Genomic DNA, 19,006 nt, shown 5'->3' with positions numbered 1-19,006 from the left:
CTGGCAAGAGGAGCACCTGCATGAATACACTGGGGAACTTCCAGACTGAGCTAATATACATATGTGTGTTCAGGTTGGGAAGCTTGTGCTGAGCCAGAAAATCCAGTATTGGTGAGTGAATGCCAGAGCTCTACTTGGACCTCTGTGTGGAGCCAGTAGCAGTGGGGGGAGAATCTCACTTTTCCTTTGCCTTGTATTCTTTTTTTTTTTTTTTTTTTTTTTAATTACTGTTGTTATTTTTTGCCCGTGGGACTGCAGGTTGTTAGGAACAAGTAGGTGTTGTACAATATACCTGTAAAGTTTCTGACACATTTCCTAATGATATCTATTACTATGGTTACAGTTACTACAGTTTTTCTCTGCCTCTCTTCTAGTCCTTCTGTCTGTCAGTGTGGGCAGCTGCTGTCAGCAAATTCAGTTTTGTACAGTCTCACATATTTCTTGGAAACTAAAGTTTGGTAAGCATTAGAAAGAGAATTCATATCTAAATGACAATACTAACAGCCAGGAAAACAATGTATTATAAATATTTAAAGTACAGATACAAAAAATACACTTCTCAGTCAGTCTTTGCCATAAATGCTTTGTTGTCCTGTTGGCTCTGACACCAGATTGGCATTCTTTGATCGTTTTCAAATCAAAACTGAGATTAGTGCAGGGCCAAGGAGTGAAATCTAGAATGTGGAAGGAGATGAGCTACCAGGCCAGGCAGGCTCCTGTAGTGTTCCCACCTGCAGAGGCATCCCAGGGGCACCCGCCTGAGCCCTGCCCAGGGCTGCCACACCTACCCATTGGTGCCATCTGTGCAGTGTTGCTGAGCCCTGCCCAGGGCTGCCACACCTACCCATTGGTGCCATCCGTGCAGTGTCCCCCGTGCAGGCAGGGCTGGCACACCTCCCCATTGGTGCCATCTGTGCAGTGTTGCTGAGCCCTGCCCAGGGCTGGCACACCTACCCATTGGTGCCATCCGTGCATTGTCCCTGAGCCCTGCCAGGGCTGGCACACCTACCCATTGGTGCCATCCATGCAGCGTTCCTGAGCCCTGTTCAGGGGTGGCGCACCTACCCATTGGTGCCATCCATGCAGTGTCCCTGAGCCCTGCCAGGGCTGGCACACCTACCCATTGGTACCATCCATGCAGTGTCCCTGAGACCTGCCAGGGGTGGCACACCTACCCATTGGTGCCATCCATGCAGTGTCCCTGAGCCCTGCCCAGGGCTGGCACACCTACCCATTGGTGCCATCTGTGCAGTGTCCCTGAGCCCTGCCAGGGCTGGCACACCTACCCATTGGTGCCATCCGTGCAGTGTCCCCCGTGCAGGCAGGGCTGGCACACCTACCCATTGGTGCCATCCGTGCAGTGTCCCCCGTGCAGGCAGGGCTGGCTGGAGCACTCGTCGATGTCGGTGCCGCAGAGGGCCCCGAGGAAGCCCCGCGCGCACGAGCAGGAGAAGCTCCCCAGGGAATCGTGGCAGGTCCCCCCGTTCAGGCAAGGCTGGGACAAGCACTCGTCGATTTCCACCTCACAGTTTGTACCTTCAAAAGCAGAGAAAATAAACCCCAGGCTTAGGAGACAGCTTTGGAAATCTCAGCAAGAACTGCCTGAAGTACAATAGTCACATAATAATTTTTTCTTCATGCAGTTGCCTGTTTTTAAAGGCATTTCCTCCTCAATGTGCTTTGCACAACTAGTTTTTTCAAGGCTTGGCAGAATTTACAGAAGAACAAGCCAGTTTCGCAAAAATAGGTAAAATTACTTTTTCTGTTAGCTTGAACATGGAGACAGGACAAACTAATTTTCAGTTTATTCCAACAATGCTACTATCCTATTTACATAACACAGAAGAGACCAGCAGTTTATTGATCTCATGAGAGTCCATTTAAAGTTGGCCTTTAAATGGACGATGCACAGGTTTTTTGAATTTATTGGGAAGTGTTTTGTTTAGCAGTGGATTATTGCTTAATTTTTTTTAAGGCTTATCAATGTGCAAGTAAATGGTCTGGGGTGCTATGTTTGTGGCAGGTCAGAATCTTGGAGCTGCTCTTCAGAGATAATTGCTAGAAATAAATCAGTTCTAATGTGACTTCACAGCTATTTATGATAGTTGGGAGGTTACATATACACTCCTTTTTCTTATCTCTAGCACAGACCAGGAGACACTAAGAAAATTTAATAACTAATGTCTTGCAGCTTTGATTATTTCAGGAGTTTGTATGCTTATGCACTTAGTGTTTGGAGCAATAGAGTAATATTTTCAAATAATTTTCAACTGCCAAGTCAGGTTTTTTCAGCAGCTACAGTATCAGCCACAAAACAGATGCAAAGTGGCAAATTATAATGAAGAAGCTGCTTTGAAGTGAATTTTCTTATTTTTTATTTGGCTTGTTGAAGTAGCCACAGTATTGGAAAATTTACAGGGGAATTTCCTGCTTGAAAGAAAAACTACAGCCCTGAGAATGGGTTCTTTTTTTTTTTTCTTTTTGGTAAAAGTGAAGTTTTCAGTACAAGATGATAGAGTACTCTTTGAACAGTGGGAACAGGCATGTTGGATGATGGGTATCACTCTTGCAATTTATTTAGGAGCTCATCTCTAATTCTTTATTTATGCTCCTTTTGTCAGCTCTGTACTGCTATGAAACTTGTACATTATAACTTTGAGCATCTTTCTTAAAACACAGAGATTGATAATATTTAGCACTGCACATCATGAATAATTTATTTTGATGCTTGTGAGCATCTTTGCTTTAAAAGAATAAAATCTGTACTATGGATAAGTACCGGGCAAGATCTTAAAATGCCAACCCAAAAATTGCAGATGTTGACTCATAACTATTTTTCGTTGTCTTTAAACATTAAGGTGCAAGTTCCTATTTTCAACAGTTGAGAAATAGTTCCTTGAGACCACATAGTGGATGGGGAAGCTGCCAGTGGCGTGCCCCCAGTTCAGGTTCACTGCTCAGCTAACCACTACTTTCAGCGGGAGCCTGCCACGAGAGCCCGGCCCAGGAACACTCTCTGACGGCTTTATGGTAATGTACATTACAGGCAGATATAGTAAGCAGTCCCTCTGTGGTCATTGCCCTGTGAATTCACTGTAATTATAAACAATGTGTTTGCAGAAGTGTGTCTAGTGACCGTAAATCTGCCAGAGCTTGTTAACAGCTTACTGCGAACACTAAAAATCATGTGACAAAACAAGCCCTGTTCAACTGATCCTCAGCTCAGCCAAATTTAAAACTACAGGCCTGAGAACAGCCTGACAATTAACATGAGAACATAGCGTTGTTGTTTTGGTTCATGTCTTTAATCTATCAAGCCCAGTAACCTGCCTTCGGCAATGTTGCCTCAGAAGAAAACTTCTCCCTGTATAATGCATCCAGCCAATGCGATCTGCCATGCAGACAGGGGGAATCCCTTCCTAGCCTCTGCTGAGTCTGCTGTCAGGCTTTCTTAGATGTGTAGAAGAGAGATGAAAAGATTAGATCTGCATTTTCACCTCAGTCTAACATTCTGTCACAAATATGCTGTATGCCAAATATCATATGCCAGGCGGGAAGGAGAGTGCCAAGGAGCCCCGCCGCAGTTATTGCACAGGGCTGCACCACCACGAGCTGAGGCACCCGGGGTGTCCTGGAGCAGGCTGAGCATCCCTACATGTACCAAACCACACAAATGGTTTGAATTGAAATGCTGGGAAGGTGGGGAGAAGTCACATTCGTAACTTTTGCAGTTTCTCTGAAGAATCAGGGTTGTTTCTTATACTGCTTGCTTCTCCACTGAGTCTTACTGTGCACTTCTTTCTACAGCCCCAGTCAATAAAAAGTAAATGCAAGTGAGGATGAAGGACACACAGCCAATGTTTTCAAACTTGCATGCCTACAGAGAGAGTGTAAAATCACTTTCTGCTCAAAGATACTAGGGGTTTGCAGGCTCAGTGTACTTCCATGAGGACCTGCACATTCTTAATATGGCTGGAAATTGGTAAGCAGGTCACCCTTTCTGCTGTCCTGTGCTAAAATGCTGTACTCAGGTCCAGCAGGTCCAGAGGGCTGTCCCCAAATTCCTCATTCTGTATAAAGTAATCTTGTGTGCCATTATTTGGATGGAGAGTGTCACATGGCTAATTTATAGGCACCAGGCTTGAATCTACAGGAAGAGAGTTACATCAAAAATTAGAGGGAGAAGTTGTATTTCTTTGATCAAGGCTTGTCCCTTTTCAGCTTGGGCATCTCAGCAGAGCTGAATACCTGGGCTGGCTAGGACACTAGGTAGGGAGTGCTGGTTTGAAACTGGAAAGCTGGGGAAGGAAACAGGCTTTGCACTGCTGGCAATTGCTGTTGGATAGACTGCTTGGTTCACTGTTACATCCACAATGACAGAGACGTGAGCTTGTTGGGAAGTGAGATCTCTACTTGAGGTTTTCCATCCCACGGTAGAGCTGCTGTGCCTCTGCTTGCCTTTAAGTGCCTAAGACTTATTTATGATGCATCTATTCTAAATATTTGCATAGCATGCACATTATTGATGAGAATACTGAATGAAAGCTTGGAGATCTATCAGGAGTAATTTCCTCAAATTCTAAGAAACGTCGTCGCAGCGATGGTTACCTCATCGTAACAGGTATTGCACAAAGAACAAATCCAGCTCCCTGCACCTACTTTGTCTGCCACTGAAATGCTATCTCTTGCTGTCTTAGCCTGAGAATGGGTTTTGGAACTGCCATGCACTCCTGAGAGTTCACACTGGAATGTTCACTGGCAATAGAGGACTGGTTTCAGCAAGGTAATTAACGCACGTAGCTGTGGGTAATAACAGGGTCTTACACCATGTTTTGTTGGGGTGAATTAAAAGCAAGTGCAATTAGTCCAATGGAGGAGAAAATGCAATTGATTAGGGTAACCAGCAAAACTTCAACAAACCAATTGAACTTCATTATTTAACAGCTGTGTGACACATGTCTTGTAAATAATTTCACACATGCAGAACATTATCATAGAAACTGCAGATTTCATGCTGAATTTTCCAGTCTTTGGCTCTTGGTGCATTCTAACCTCTTCCATTTGTGTAAGAATTATGTGTGACATTTCTCAGCTATTTTAAGAAGTGCTGCAGCATACCAATCACACAAAATAGCAGTCATAGTCCATGGAACAAGTAGCAGCAGCAGCCAGTAACTCATGCATTTGGTTAACATTGCAGCTATAGATTTACTATACCTTCTTTACCTGCATATCAAGAGATACAACCTGTTTTCACATCTTAGGGAAATGAGATGAGGCTGGATGACTTCCCACAGTAATTCATGGTGTCAGGCCAGGATAATAATGGTTGGCAAGATCCCCTGACAGGGTAAATGAGGGATTTTATTGCCACTGGGGACACCTCGAGGCTTTCATCCTGTAATCCCTCTGGCTTGTGCATTTAGCACAACTCACAGCAAGGTGCAAAAAACAACAAAAAAGAATGCTTCTGATAAATCATTTTGTTAAGTAGCTTTTTAAAGCTGATGTTTTACTGCTGGAGGAATGGTCTGCTACTCCTCTATAGAATTCCTATGGTTAGTCTCTTTTGCTGCTGGAAACAGTATTGGAGCTGTATGTCAAAACACTGCAGCCCCTTCTGCTGTGTATTTTAGACCTCTTCTCATTCCTTGGTTCTCTCCTCATTTCTTAACCCTGCTTGTGGAAAGTGTGGAGCTTTGGTGAATTTTTTTGGTGAGAGAAGAGAGCATCAGCTTGGGAAACAGCAGAATTTCATGATGAAAGAGGAGTGACTCCAGCAGAGTGAGTTTCCATCAGCAGTTTGTGTTGACTAAATTTTTATTTCTTTTTGTTTGGGCTGTACTATTTCATTATGTTTTCTCTCCCTTTGTCTCTAAGGTGTATATTCCAGCTCTTTCAAACCAAGTTTCTGGGCTGTGGATCCAGGCCTGGACCCCACTAACAGCGCCAGTTAAACAAATACAGTTTCCTGAATACAACAGGAGGTCTGGGCTGAGTGTGATCATTGCAGAGTAACCATGCTGGTTGTTAATAGGTTTTTCCTTCCTTCTGCTCTTTGGCTTTCCCTCAGTTGTGTAGTTTTCTCCTCAGCTGGCCTGGGCTCCGACACCCCCTGGCAGCAGCGGGGTGGCAGGAAGGTAACAAGCTTCCTTCAAATAACATTCTCTGTGCTCATAAGGGATATTAACCAAGGGCTGCCTTCCAATGAGTGCTGTGTTAGACACAGGAAAGCTGCTTTTTACCTCTGACTTCCCCTCCTGCATGGGGATTTGGGGATGGAGCTGTAAACCACATCTCTTATTTCTTATTCATTTGAATCACTTGAAGCAATAGCTGTTTTTTCTCCCCTTTTTGCTGTATGACTATTTCTTTTCCTTTGCTTACCTGACTGGCAGTCTATCACTAAAATGCCTCCCCTTTTCTCCTTTTAATGATTCAGTGTGCTACCTTTCACAGTCCTAGCCCTGAATACAGCTTTGAAATTTGAAGGGAGCTGTCTTCCAACAAGAATTATATGCTTTCCAGTAGAGGAAGTAGGGAAGAAAAATCACACCTGTACTTCAAAAATGGAGCTACGTAAAATGGGATTATCAAAAAATGGGCAGTTTGGGAACATAACACTTGTCCATGTAACTTACGTAATGTTCTATTTGCAAATGAGTCCCTTATTTCTGGGAAGGGTAGATGAGAGTAATTTAATGTGAAATTTCTTAAGTTTAGAGTAGAATTTGTCTACTTGGATCTAATTTTTAAATCTGTCCAACATAGGTTTTGACCCTTAGAAAAAAAACTAGATGTAGCACTTTGAAGAGAGCATTTTGAGAATGTTTCTTTTAAAAGCAAAGTCCACCTAGCCCCCTGACATAGCTTGGTGTTCACAAAACTGCTATGTAGATTTTGGTGGATGTGAGATTTCTTTAACCCTTCTCTTTCTGGTATCAGTAGTTCACAGTGATGTGGTTATCCATAATGTACCATCAGCCACTGGTGCTGAAGCTGAAGGGAAGGTGGTAATGCAGATATGGCTAAATATTGTATTTGCAGGGATTCCCGACAAAGGAAGGGATGATGAATCTGACTCCATGTTCTCAGAAGGCTAATTTATTATTTTATGATATTATATTATATTAAAGAATACTAAACTAAACTGTACTAAAGAATACAGAAAGGATACTTACACAATGCTAAAAAGATAATAATGAAAACTTGTGACTCCAGAGTCTTGACACAGCTTGGTCATAATTGGCCAATGAGTCAAAACAACTCTCACCAGAAACCAATGAAGCAATCACCTCTGTGTAAACCAATCTCCAAACACATCACACATGTGAACACAACACAGGAGAAGCAAATGAGATAAAAATTGTTTTCCTTTTTCTCTGAGGCTTCTCAGCTTCCCAGGAGAAAAATCCTGGGCGAAGGGATTTTTCAGAGAATGCGAATGCTATAGCTGAATACATGTGTGGGTGAGGGAGCTGAACCTGGATCGTGAGTTATGATGGTTCCACATGACCCAGAGGAAAAGTTGCTTTAATGAAAAGGGCTTACCGGTGTAGCCAAGGGGACAGATGCAGTCGTAGTGCCCGATCTGGTTGAGGCAGGTGGCCCCGTTGAGGCAGGGGTCCGAGGCACACTCGTTCACTTCCAGGTCGCAGTGCTTGCCCTGGTAGCCTGGCACGCAGTAGCAGGAGTAGTGGCCCACGCCGTCCCGGCACAGGGCCCCGTTGCGGCACGGCTCGGAGCTGCACTCATCCACGTCCCTCTCGCACAGCCTGCCCGTGTAGCCAGCACTGCACAGGCACGTGGGCCCCTCCTGGCTGCTCTGGCACGTGCCCCCGTGCTCACACGGGTTGCTGTCACACTCACTGCCAGCTCGTTCACAGGCAGGGCCATCGGACCCAGCAGGGCACTTGCAGGTGAAGCTGAGGTTCCCAGCAGAGCCCAGGCAGGTGGAGTTTTGCAGACAAGGGTTGGAGGAGCAAGGGTTGGAGGTTTTATTGCAGAGTTCCTCCACACTGTCCACTGATGGGTCTGCACAAAGGCAAGGGTCATCTTTATGACCATCAACACATGTAGAGTTCTTTTGGCAAGAGTTTGACAGGCACCTGGAATCATTCCTCATGCAAAGCGATTCTAGGAAAGAAATACAAAATATCCTGAGGAATTCCACAACACTGGGAGTAACCAACAGTGAAAGAAGTGTAGTTCTTAACACAACTGTGCTTGAAAACCCGCAGCTTCAGTCGCTGGCTATTGAGAAGAAAACGGGACTGGAACTGTGTGATGCGTTAGTGGACTAATGAATGTTAAATGAAAACAATTATGAAAACGCGAGTAAGTTGTAATTTCCTGTTCTTGCCTCTTTCAACAACCGTGGTCTGGAGTGTCAGGATTGTTTAACACTTTATTAATAGCATAGTTGAGACAATATTGGTTGTTGTCAATGGATATCCAACAATATGGAACACATTTAGGTATATTTAAGGTTTTTGTTTCTGTTTTTGTTACTACAGAAAGGAGATGGACCACCTTTTTTTAGTTCAATATCACTTCTGTGGTGGTACCATTCTTTTGTAGTGGATGATTTTTTGCATTGGGTTTCACAAGCTAAATTATTCAGATGCAGTTATAGCTCAAATAAACAGTTCAAACCATCAGGCACCTTGATTTTGATTTGCTGATTATAAATAGTAATTTCACAGGTGTACGGCATCTCCACCACAAAGAACCTACCAAACACCTGAGATGCAAAACAGCCCTGTCAGAGCCTTCCAGCCTCCAAGGCTGGAAGGACATGGTGAACATGGTGCAAAGATGTTCCTTACTTCCTTACCCTCTGGGAACTGAGCTTCTGTCAGAAATTAAAGGCCACTTGGAGTTGCCTTGCAGCTGTGAGGAATAGCAAGAGCTACTCCTCACTTCCCAGTCAAGGAGGGTGAGCTGTTACCAGCACTGTTCAGAATCCACCTCTGGGATACACTGAAGCAGCTGTATCTGGGCCAAGACTGTGAAATTGAGCTGAATGTTTCTTTAGGAGAGAAGGCAGTTTGTAAAAAAAAGACTCATGAACTGGAGCACAAAAGTTGCATTAAATTATCTAAATGTAAGTGCTGTAAACATCTTTTTATTATTATTTGTTTTATACTTTTATTCTGGAGTATTGTTTGGATATATGAAGGGCATGTGTCTTCTACAACAGCAGAACAGTGTGTGTTTGTGCAAGCAGGGTGTTGTGGATGAGCTGAACTTCTCAGAGGAATTCAGACACATATACCAGCAGTCTCTAATTTCTTCCCAGTTCCTGAACTGAGATTCAGGAGAGTAGACCCAGTAGAGATGGAGATGGGGCACTGAAAGAGAAGAGGTGAGCAGAGATGAAGACTCCAATAACTGGGGTCAGACCAATGCTGATAAAGGCCTGGGACAGATCCCTGGAAAAGGGAGAAGCTAGGGTTGGTCCCCTGAGGATACCAACCAACCAACCACAGGGGAGTGTCAGAGAATACAAACTGACATGGTGTGTTTCCATGGTGTGCATTTTAATATATAATACAATTTAATCTGTTTTTCTCTTAGGAGGGGGAGGTGGAGGAAGAAAGTATCAGAAGGCTTAACTACTTAGGAAAGACTGCTTGTGTAGGTTTGACGCTAAGATAATAAATGCAAAGGCTTAAAAATTATCTGTGCATGACTGTTGTGCTTTCTGACTTGAGGTGTACACAGGAGCAGCTGTGCCTCTGAGAATTAGAAGCACCAGTCTGAATGAACTTGATGTTCATGAATAGGTACATTTTCTGAGCCAGATAACTAATTAATACTTGTTTGAGCAAGGGGAATAGAGATTTATGTAGTAACATTGATAGCAACAGTGACACTGTGATTAAAAACCAACAGTGGTCTTAAGGATTACATAGAAAGCAAGCTAACATTGATTAGCAGGAGGAGAACTGGAGTGTTACCTCATGTTCTCTGAAGGAAAACAGGACAAAAATAGTACTTTTGGATTAGCCTGTCTTTAAAATGACCCTCCCCAAACCAGTTAATAATCAGTTTTGGGAGGAGGTATTTCATCCTGATGCAGTGATGGTTGCACTTGCTCCAGCTCAGAGCTCTCACTGAATGCAAAAATCAAGATATTGGTCACATGTACTGATCTGCACCACTGGCAGCAGTAATTCAGACCTTTCTCTTCCTCAGCATACTCTCATGTATGTTCTCATGTCCTGGTTTACATAATTTTGTGCTTTGCCCATGCATTTAGTTTTTTTCTTTAGCCTGGATAATACAGAGCTTACTGCAATCTATTAATTACAGTTAAAATGAGCAAAACTGTGCTCCTTAGGAACTTCTGCATCCTGCGTTTTCCTTGCACAACTTTAGAGAGCTTTCCTTTCAGTCTGTGTACCTATTTAAAATTCATTAAAGTGCATGTTTGGGGAAACATTGCAAATTTGAAGAAATTAATTACGATCAAGTTATAATGTTGTCTAACTGTTGTACTGTGTAAGCTACAAGAGGTGAGGTCAATCATTCGAGTGCTTTCCTACACAGGACCACAGTGACCTGAGAAGCAATTTAGTTAATTATTACTGCTTTTCCAGAGATAATTTGCATGCAACAGGCTGAGTTTGTTATAATGACTGTATGAGGACATGATGTGTTTGCTAGTCTGCAGTTTTGATAGTAGGAGTGAGCACTGGTTAAAAAGCTTCATAGCTCTCTGAGGCAGTAAGAGTAGAGGGAAAATGAGGGAAGGGGAAAGACAGCCCTAAAAGCACTGTCTGTATGGAGTGAAGGCAGCCAATTTGTCTGCAGGGTGACATCACTATGGGAAAAACACAGAAAACCTTTCCTGGATTTTTTTAAGCAGTGTTTTAATTTCAACTTTTGTAGCTTTTATAAAATGAATTTCTTATGCAGAAATCTCCAACAGACAATTCAATAAATCCAATATTCTGTAGAGGATACTCTTGTCTGATTTGTGTGACAAGTTTATAGTGAAACAGCAACATTTTTGGTGTTCTGTCTTTATTCTAATGCACTGTGCCATTGTTTTTACGATTTGTGTAGTTTTTGAGGAGCACAGGAGTTCTGAAGGTCTTAGCAGAGATATAATCATGCTGAGTTTCAGCTTGGTTGTAGTTTAAAGGCTGGGACCAAGACTTTAAGGGTTCTCTATAGTAGTTTGTCTCAGCAGCAAAACTGCATGTCAGAAAGGTGATCATCAGTGGTATGCAGTTGGCACACCATGGTTATCAAATGGTAGGGAGTTCACCTGGACATTTCCATGATGTTTTTATTTTAAAAAGTCATGTTCCTGAATGATGTGAGTGTTTCAGCTAATCCTTGGATTCTGGACTCCTAGTTCTAACACAATTTCCCACCTGTTTCAGGTAAGTTATTTGCACTACCTCCCTTGCTGCCCTGTGGAAACTGAGTTTCCCTGCTGCTCTGGAGTGATGTGGAAGGAGGGATTTGGGAACCTCCTGAGCTCAGAGCTGCATGGAAGGAGGATGAAGAGTATGGCAGGTGGAAGCTCCTGCATGCCCTGTGATGCAGTGTGATAACTGATGCAAAGACTGTCTCAGTTTGAGCAGATGCCTAAGGAATATTCTCTTCTGCACTCACAGAAAGAGCTGCAAAGGGACAGAAATGTTTCAGTGAAGCTTGGTTTTTTGGCCAGGTTGCAGGAGGATAACGAGGAAAAGCCTCATGCTCTACCTCAGATGTGCAGAGGAGCTGTTTTTCATTCCTAAGCAATTAAGGTCACTTCAGCAATGCCTTGTTCTGACAGAGTCTTAAAACTCCTATATAACTTAGGAAAAATGGAAACAAAATGCTGATTGCTTTGGATTTACATTGACTGACACTTGAGGTAATTATCAGTCTCTTTATAAACAGTGGTACTTTAATCTAATTACAAGAGGATTTAGTGCCAAGCGTTTTGCCCCATGGTTAAATCCTTGACATGCAGATGAGATGGTTGGCAGTGAAATTCTTTGCAGTAAAGCTTGCCATCTACTGGCACAGCATCCATACTACCAGAAACATGGCCATACCTGCAGCTATTACAGGAACTGGCACTCATAAATTAATATAAGAAATGCCAAGAAAAAGACAGTTTTAGCTTTGGTTTTTTGCTCTTGGATAAGATTATTTAAACTCATTGAAGTGATCTTGTTAGTGTATGAATAATTGAGCTAATAAGCACTAAAAATGCATGATTTTGGCTGGTAAAGGCTTCTGAATGATCAGCAACTACTGTAGTGATACAAAATAATTTTTATGATGTTAGAAATGCATGTCAAAGAGGATAGAAGGCCAAAATTGAATTAGGGAAACTTTTCATAAACAGAGCAGGGACTTTGAAATGGCCAAAGCATTTTGGCACAGATAATCTGATTATTGTTCCTCAGTAAAGCAAATAATTTTGAAAAGCTCATCTGCATATCTTTCCTGACAATTTCGAGTGTTTTTTTCCAAGATCCTGTTTGAATCAGAGATTTAGTGGGTTCATGTCCATTTCTCAAAATATTCTTCTAAGTTCTGACAATTCGCAATCTCAGCCACTCAAAGCCCCCAGATAAATCCTTTGCAATCTGTTTTGGGCTCTTTGTGTCAGAAATGTCTTTCAGCACAGACTTGTTCTTTCAAGACACAACTCTTTGTACGAGTTGGTAAAATATCATAATCAGTGGCTGCATTTAAAATCAGATTTCAATCACTGCTAATCACGCTGTTCTGAACCAGAGTTCACATGGCTGTGGCCATGCCTGCACTTTGCTAATCATCTGATCGTGCCTGAAGGCTGCTTGTAATTTGCAGTGCTGTTCTTCAGATGTGCCTTCTGCCCCTGAAGGAGGACTCTGAGCTTCACAGAAGCTCTCAACACTAACAACTTCAGAATCTTTTACATATGCTGCAAGATTTTCTGACCTTCTTAACAGAGCCAGTCTATTTTCTAAGGGGAAAAAAAAATCTATGATAAGATAGAGAACTCCTTGATACCCATATATTCACCCTCACTGATGATTTTACTGTGCTTGGAGGGCTTTTTTCCTTTCCTTTTTTTAAACAATGAGTTATTACTTTACACATTTGAATTAAAACTAGGAAGCTACTCCAGCCAGTGCAGATAAGGCAGTTCACAACACCTGACTATTTACTAAGCTATACATTTTGGGGGAAAAAATGGATAGCAAAAAAACCCTGGTCTATGAGTTGAGAGATTAAATTTAAGAAACACTCTTTAGGAAAGAAGGATTGAATTGCAATAGTGAGATGTTTGGCTCTATAAAAACATCCCAACTTCAACATCAGAAAATATGTTACCTGTGAGTTTGGTTTTGGTTTTGTTTTCTTTGGGGGGGGAGGATTGTTTGTTTCGTTTGTTAAAATTTGTTGGAATGGCATATAAAATTGACATCTTGGTGGTGGTCAGTCGCTAGAAAGAAAATTAGATCACAAATGAAGCAACCACTGCTTCTCTTAGTGCTGTTACTTCAGTCTGGGTTCTATTGAATAAAAAACAGCATACAGCATTTGTTCACAGCTAAAGGCTTACATTGTGATCAAATCAGCTCACCAAAAAAAGTCACAGGATAACATGATGGTAGCAAGGATTTGGATAGCCCAGTGGCTGGAGTCAGAAACATGAACCTTCAATGCTCATGCTCATTACTTGTTTGAAACCTGCCCCTGGGATTTTAAAACAAGAGTGTGAATCTGTGTCACTGAAATATCAAGCTCTGTTACTATACTGAGATCTTGAAATAATTATCATTTAACTGGAAATATTAAAATATCGCCCAAGGCATTTACTGCTGCATTGAGGAGCCGTGGCTTTGGTGTAACTAATCCTCTCTCCATTTGTCTGCAGTGCATCATGACACAAAAAATACAGTTCATCACTCTGACAATAACTTCCCTGCAAAGACAGCCTTAGAAAGGTGTGCAGATAGAGGTTCAATCTTGATGTATCATGAAGAACTGGGGAAGAGATAAGCACAGCTGCATAATCAGTGGGGACAGAGATTGGAATCAGGTGCCTTTACCATGGACTGAAAGGCAGAGATGTCACTCCTGCATTTGCCAGATGGGGAAGGAAAGGACAGGAAACCATGTTCTGGATAAACCATGTTCAGAGCCAGGTAAGGGGCTGTCTAAGCCCTCAAAATAGCTTTTCCACGTAAACAAATAATTCTGGTTTTTGCACGGTCTCAAACTTCCTAAGTATTGCACTAATACCATTTTACCCTTTCCCATCTCCCAGTACATTTGTATTACCATCTTAATTATTCACTGTGCTGGGCAGCTTGTAGTCACTGTGGTGCCACTTGTGTTTGCATGTTTCACCTGTGAGGAAATCACCAGCCCCCAGGCCCTACCTGCTCTATCCACAGCTGGAATCATTATTACTCAATCTGCTCCATGGAAAATCCTGCTTTGGGAAAGGATGATCAAACTTTTGCCAAACAAACAAGCACTTGTTGTGTCTGCAAATACTGTGGTCGTAAAGAGTTAATCCTGAATCCTTAACTTCAATTGTGTGTCCAAAACATCCTAGCATGTTGTTATAGAAACCACTTTCAGGCTTTAAATCTTGAGTCACGTTTATTACCATAGTAACCAGCACCACACACAGGCAGGAAAGAAAAAAGGTGGTTACACAAATATTCCATTGCTATCAAAAAAGCCAAATTCGGTTTTAGGTACATTTGTATCAGCAAAATCAAGGAAAGTAAATTAACTTATTTTCTGAAGAAAAGGTATGGTATATTAGTGTAAGAGTAACAGTGGAATGGCATTAAAATTTTAAAATGTTGTTTAGGCAACGCTATTTGTGATTGAAATGACAGAACTGGTTATTAAACCAATGTCTTCATTTCACTCTTCTCTAAACTTTTTGGTTCACACTGACTTGCTGAGAATAAAGGCAGTTACTGCTGGCTGTCATTGTCCTTCACTGCCTTTTACCATTTGTGCCACCCCAGACTCCCTTACCCCATGAGCAGTGCAGCAACCCTTACAGCTGCCCCCACTGCCTGCACTGAGCACCACAGCAATGGCACCAGCTGTCCCAAATAAACAAACAAAAATGAGGTAGATACCTTCTTTACTTCTAAATGTAAATGATTTTTTGGCTTTCACTTTATTTGGCAGCATACCTAGTGTTTGTGCTGGGAACAGGAGGGGAATCAGGCCCAGGAGCTCAACAGGGCTCCTATGCATTGAATTTGGAGGATTTTTGGTTCAATTGGACATCAAGGCACATTGCTACTAGCAATGCAAGTAGACTGGTTTCTAATGACAGTGAAAGACTTTATGCTCTGCTTCTTTACCTTTATGTTTAGCACTAAAGCACTGCAGTTTAAGGTGGCAATGTGCAGTGATCATCCTGCTTTTACTGTGCACAGGTATTTTTGTTTGTGTAAGGTGTAGAACAGTGGCTGATCAGGCCAGGAGGCAGCTGATATCCATTGTAGTAAATGATGTGGACACAGATCTAGAAACTGAACTGATTTCTGCTGTGCAGTCCTTGTACACACTCTCTCTGAATGTAGCTCTCCCCTTTAAGATTTTCATTATATTTGTCCTCATTTTTATCTTCTAAATCTGCAGAAGAGAAGCAATTTGAGTATAATGAAGTATTCTTTGTCCCTCTAGAAGTGCTGAATTTATTTTTTTTTAGTTGAGGTCACACAGCAGAATTTATTCTTAATAGTACAGAACAGGACTTGTCCCCACAGGGACATAGGAGATAAATAGATAGGTGAGCAGCAATGGTAGTGGGCCAGCTTCAAACTTGCCAAATCTGCTCTTCAGAGGTAAAGAGCATAGAAAATTAATTTTGCTCAAAATCTGAAGCAATTCTATTTAGGTAATAAGCTTGATGGCTTATAGGAAAGATTGGTGATTTTGTGGATTAAATTTCTTTGTCCCAAGGATTGGATTCAATCAACAACTTTCCTGCCTGAACTTCTCTTAAGGCTTCATTAAAGCTGGGGACATCCTTAGCATATAACTCAGGATACAGAGCCACAGGTGTAAAGTTCTCTCCTGTGAGATGAAAGGTCTTGCCAGAAATAAAGAGAGAAAACCTTAGTGGTTTAGTTAGGCATGTGAATTATGTTTTACACTTTAAAATGCATCTGGATTGCCTTTGGTGAGGTTTCTTGGCATGCCTAGATGAACTTGTTTGGATGGGTGCATTTGTGGTGCCTTTGTGCAAAGTGTTGCTGCTGCCTTGGTCCCTAAAGCCACAAGTATCTACATTAATGTTGTGAAATTAATAGAAGCACAATCTGCTGTTTGTAAACCTGGTATCAGAACACACTGAGGGGTGCAAGTGCTGCTGGGGAAGAGGAAAGATGAAAGAGTGCTTGCAGTTGGGAAGATACCAGCTGTATTTGCAGCTGGGCTAGGAAGGAAGGATGAAGTGTACACCTGGCAAAATAACAAGGGAAGTGGTGCCAGAGCTAGAAAGGGTTGCAGAAAGACCAGAGCATGGTCTCCTTCTCTGCATTGGGGGGGATTTTCAGGAACACAGCAGGAGCAACACAGCATAAAACTGTCAGTTTGTGAGTTTGGGTGAAATCCAGTTGCTCCTGCTTCTGTGTGAATTCCAAATGGTGGAAAATACAGAGCAAAGGAGCAGTTTGTCTCTTGAAAAGGCCAAATCTCACCTTGAGAGACACAAGGTCTCTCAGCTTCTCTGGAGTCTGGAGAGAGTTTAAGGCATTTTTGTAAGACAGAGGCTTTCAGCTGCCACTGAGCCTCTGGCTCCTCCTGAATTGAGCCTCAGGAAGGAGCTGGGGATACTGCCCCTCAAGCAGACCAGCTACTGCTGACTTGCAGGGCTGAGCTTTGGTTCAGGTGGGAACATGCAGCTGAGCTCCCTCTGTGCTCAGCCACTAATGCAGGAGAGAAAAGGCACTCAGAAATGCTGCCAAATGCTGCTAAGAATCCCTCCAGTAGAGGGGCTAAAACTGAGTACAAAATTGATTTCATGTCCAAATTCTGAGTCTGTGTGTTGTTTACATTTGAAAGGCATTATAAGACATCCTCTTCAGTCTCCTTCAGTTGTGGTTCTGCCATTCATTACTTCTTTCCTTTTTTAATATGAAAAGAGCATGAAGTAGTGATTCTGATAGTACAGTGGCACATAAAGGTGCTGTGATTTTAAAATGTAGCCTCAAATGTCTGTAATGCTGACCCAGGTATGATTCCTTTCTGTGAGTCATAACTGGATAAGCTTTAAGCCCTGATTGTTAGAAATGTATCATAGCAGCCTGTAACATGGAGCAACTCTTTTAAAGTCTCTGGGTGTAAAGCCAAGTCCTGATGTGTGCAGATGTTGAGATTGCCTGCAGTATGTTCTCAGTAACACAAATGAGGACAAGATGTTCCTGATGACATCAAACTACAGCATATCAAAATCATGATGCTGCTTTTCCTGTTTCCTCAGACTTAAAAAAAGTAATCAGCTCTGGGACAGATAAGCATTATGTGGCTGGAGATGCAGTGCACTGTGCTTTAAATGCCACAGGACTCAGAAGAAAGCTTAAGAAAGCTTCAGTGTGGCTACAATGGGCAGTAAGTACACAGAAAGCAAGGCCGTGCTTTTCCAGCATGAACTTTGTAGAAGAGTTCACATTCCAGCCCTTTCTGTTATGTGCTAAATTATTTTCAATAGAAATCACCTACAATTAGCTCTGCATGAACTAATTACCAACTGGGATTTCAAGACTGCTTGGGGAAAGCCACGGCTCCTGTGTTTTGGGACAGGCTGGAGTGTCAGGGGGAACTGGCACAGCCTGAATTTCCTCAGCTCTCCTGCTGAGCCCCTCTGCTGAGGGCAGCTTCCCCTCAGAGCCAAGGCCATGACACATCATTGTGATGTGTCTGTGAGCTGCACAAGTTGTCCTCACCAACTTCACACAGACAGAAATCAGTCCCAGGCCCAGCAGAAGGATATTATCATGTGAACTTCTGCAGAGGGCTGGCCTTTGGAACACTGGTTCCAGTGACCCATGAAACTGAACACAGCCATGGCTCTGACACAAAATCTGTGGCAGCTTTCCTGACCTGCAGACTGTATTGTAGCATCCTAAAACCTCTACTGTCTTGTAGCAGAACAAGAATGAATTTGTGTCATGGTTTTACCACTTTTTATTTCCAGAGCAGGCTCAGAAGCACTGAGGGGGAGAGACTGACCCAAAAGAAATGTAGGTATTGAAAACCCACTGTATAATTAGGGATACTTTTCTCTTAAACATTTTTAAGATGCTTCACTGTAGAAGTAAAACAAAACCAGAATATTCACCAGCATCAGGGTATTCCCAGGAGCCTTCCTTGGGGAATATGCTAAGAAATAAGCCTTCCATATTAGAAGACTATCAGTAAAAGTCAAATTGCTAAAGCTTAATGTGATGGCATGCTTTAGAATAAAACCAACTGCCACTAGGGCATTAAATATCTGCTACAAATGAAGAGGTGTCCAGCAAGCATTTATTAAAATTAGATCAGTACCATTTTTGCCAGTAAAATGATGAAAAATTTTAAACTATGAAAAAATGAATGAATGTTTATTCACCACTAGCAATCAGTATAGTAATTTCTTGAAGGCTTTTTAAATTTCTATTTCCCCATTAATAGTCTCCTTTGTTAATGTGGGAAGAGGTAGATCTAACTCCTCATCTCTCATTCCTTTCCTAGTTCTCCCATACCTGCCTCAGATTTTCTTTCCATGCATTCTCCTTCTCTTCCTCTGAGGCCTGATCCAAAGCAGACTTGTGTTTCCAGGGCAGGGATGGGAGATTACAGTAAGCTGGTGTGGCTGGTGAGTGAGCCTGCAGTAATTGTAGCCCCAGGACACGATGCCAGCGGTGGCTCCACGGGGCAGCACTGATGCCTCTGTGCTCTGCTGAAGTGCTCACACTCCTCAGGATGATCCAGAGGACAGTGATGCTGCTCTGGCCTGCTTTTCCCTTGGATATGAGAT

General features: G+C 42.4%; 1 protein-coding gene across 2 annotated transcripts in view; it reads right to left on the bottom strand.

Annotated features, from left to right (window-relative positions):
* Positions 1-19,006, bottom strand: part of CRB1 (crumbs cell polarity complex component 1) — a 100,670-nt gene that overhangs the window by 65,517 nt on the left and 16,147 nt on the right. For both annotated transcript variants that reach the window (XM_036388105.2, XM_036388106.2), the window contains exons 2-3: positions 7,552-8,136; positions 1,341-1,536 (exon numbers count right to left, since the gene is read on the bottom strand). In XM_036388105.2, coding sequence (XP_036243998.1) covers positions 1,341-1,536; positions 7,552-8,136 — 781 coding nt within the window. The remainder of the gene's footprint in view (positions 1-1,340; positions 1,537-7,551; positions 8,137-19,006) is intronic.

This window comes from Molothrus ater, chromosome 9, assembly GCF_012460135.2.
Source record: "Molothrus ater isolate BHLD 08-10-18 breed brown headed cowbird chromosome 9, BPBGC_Mater_1.1, whole genome shotgun sequence".
In the NCBI taxonomy this organism is placed as follows: domain Eukaryota; kingdom Metazoa; phylum Chordata; class Aves; order Passeriformes; family Icteridae; genus Molothrus; species Molothrus ater.
This window is presented reverse-complemented; position numbering and strand designations above follow the sequence as displayed.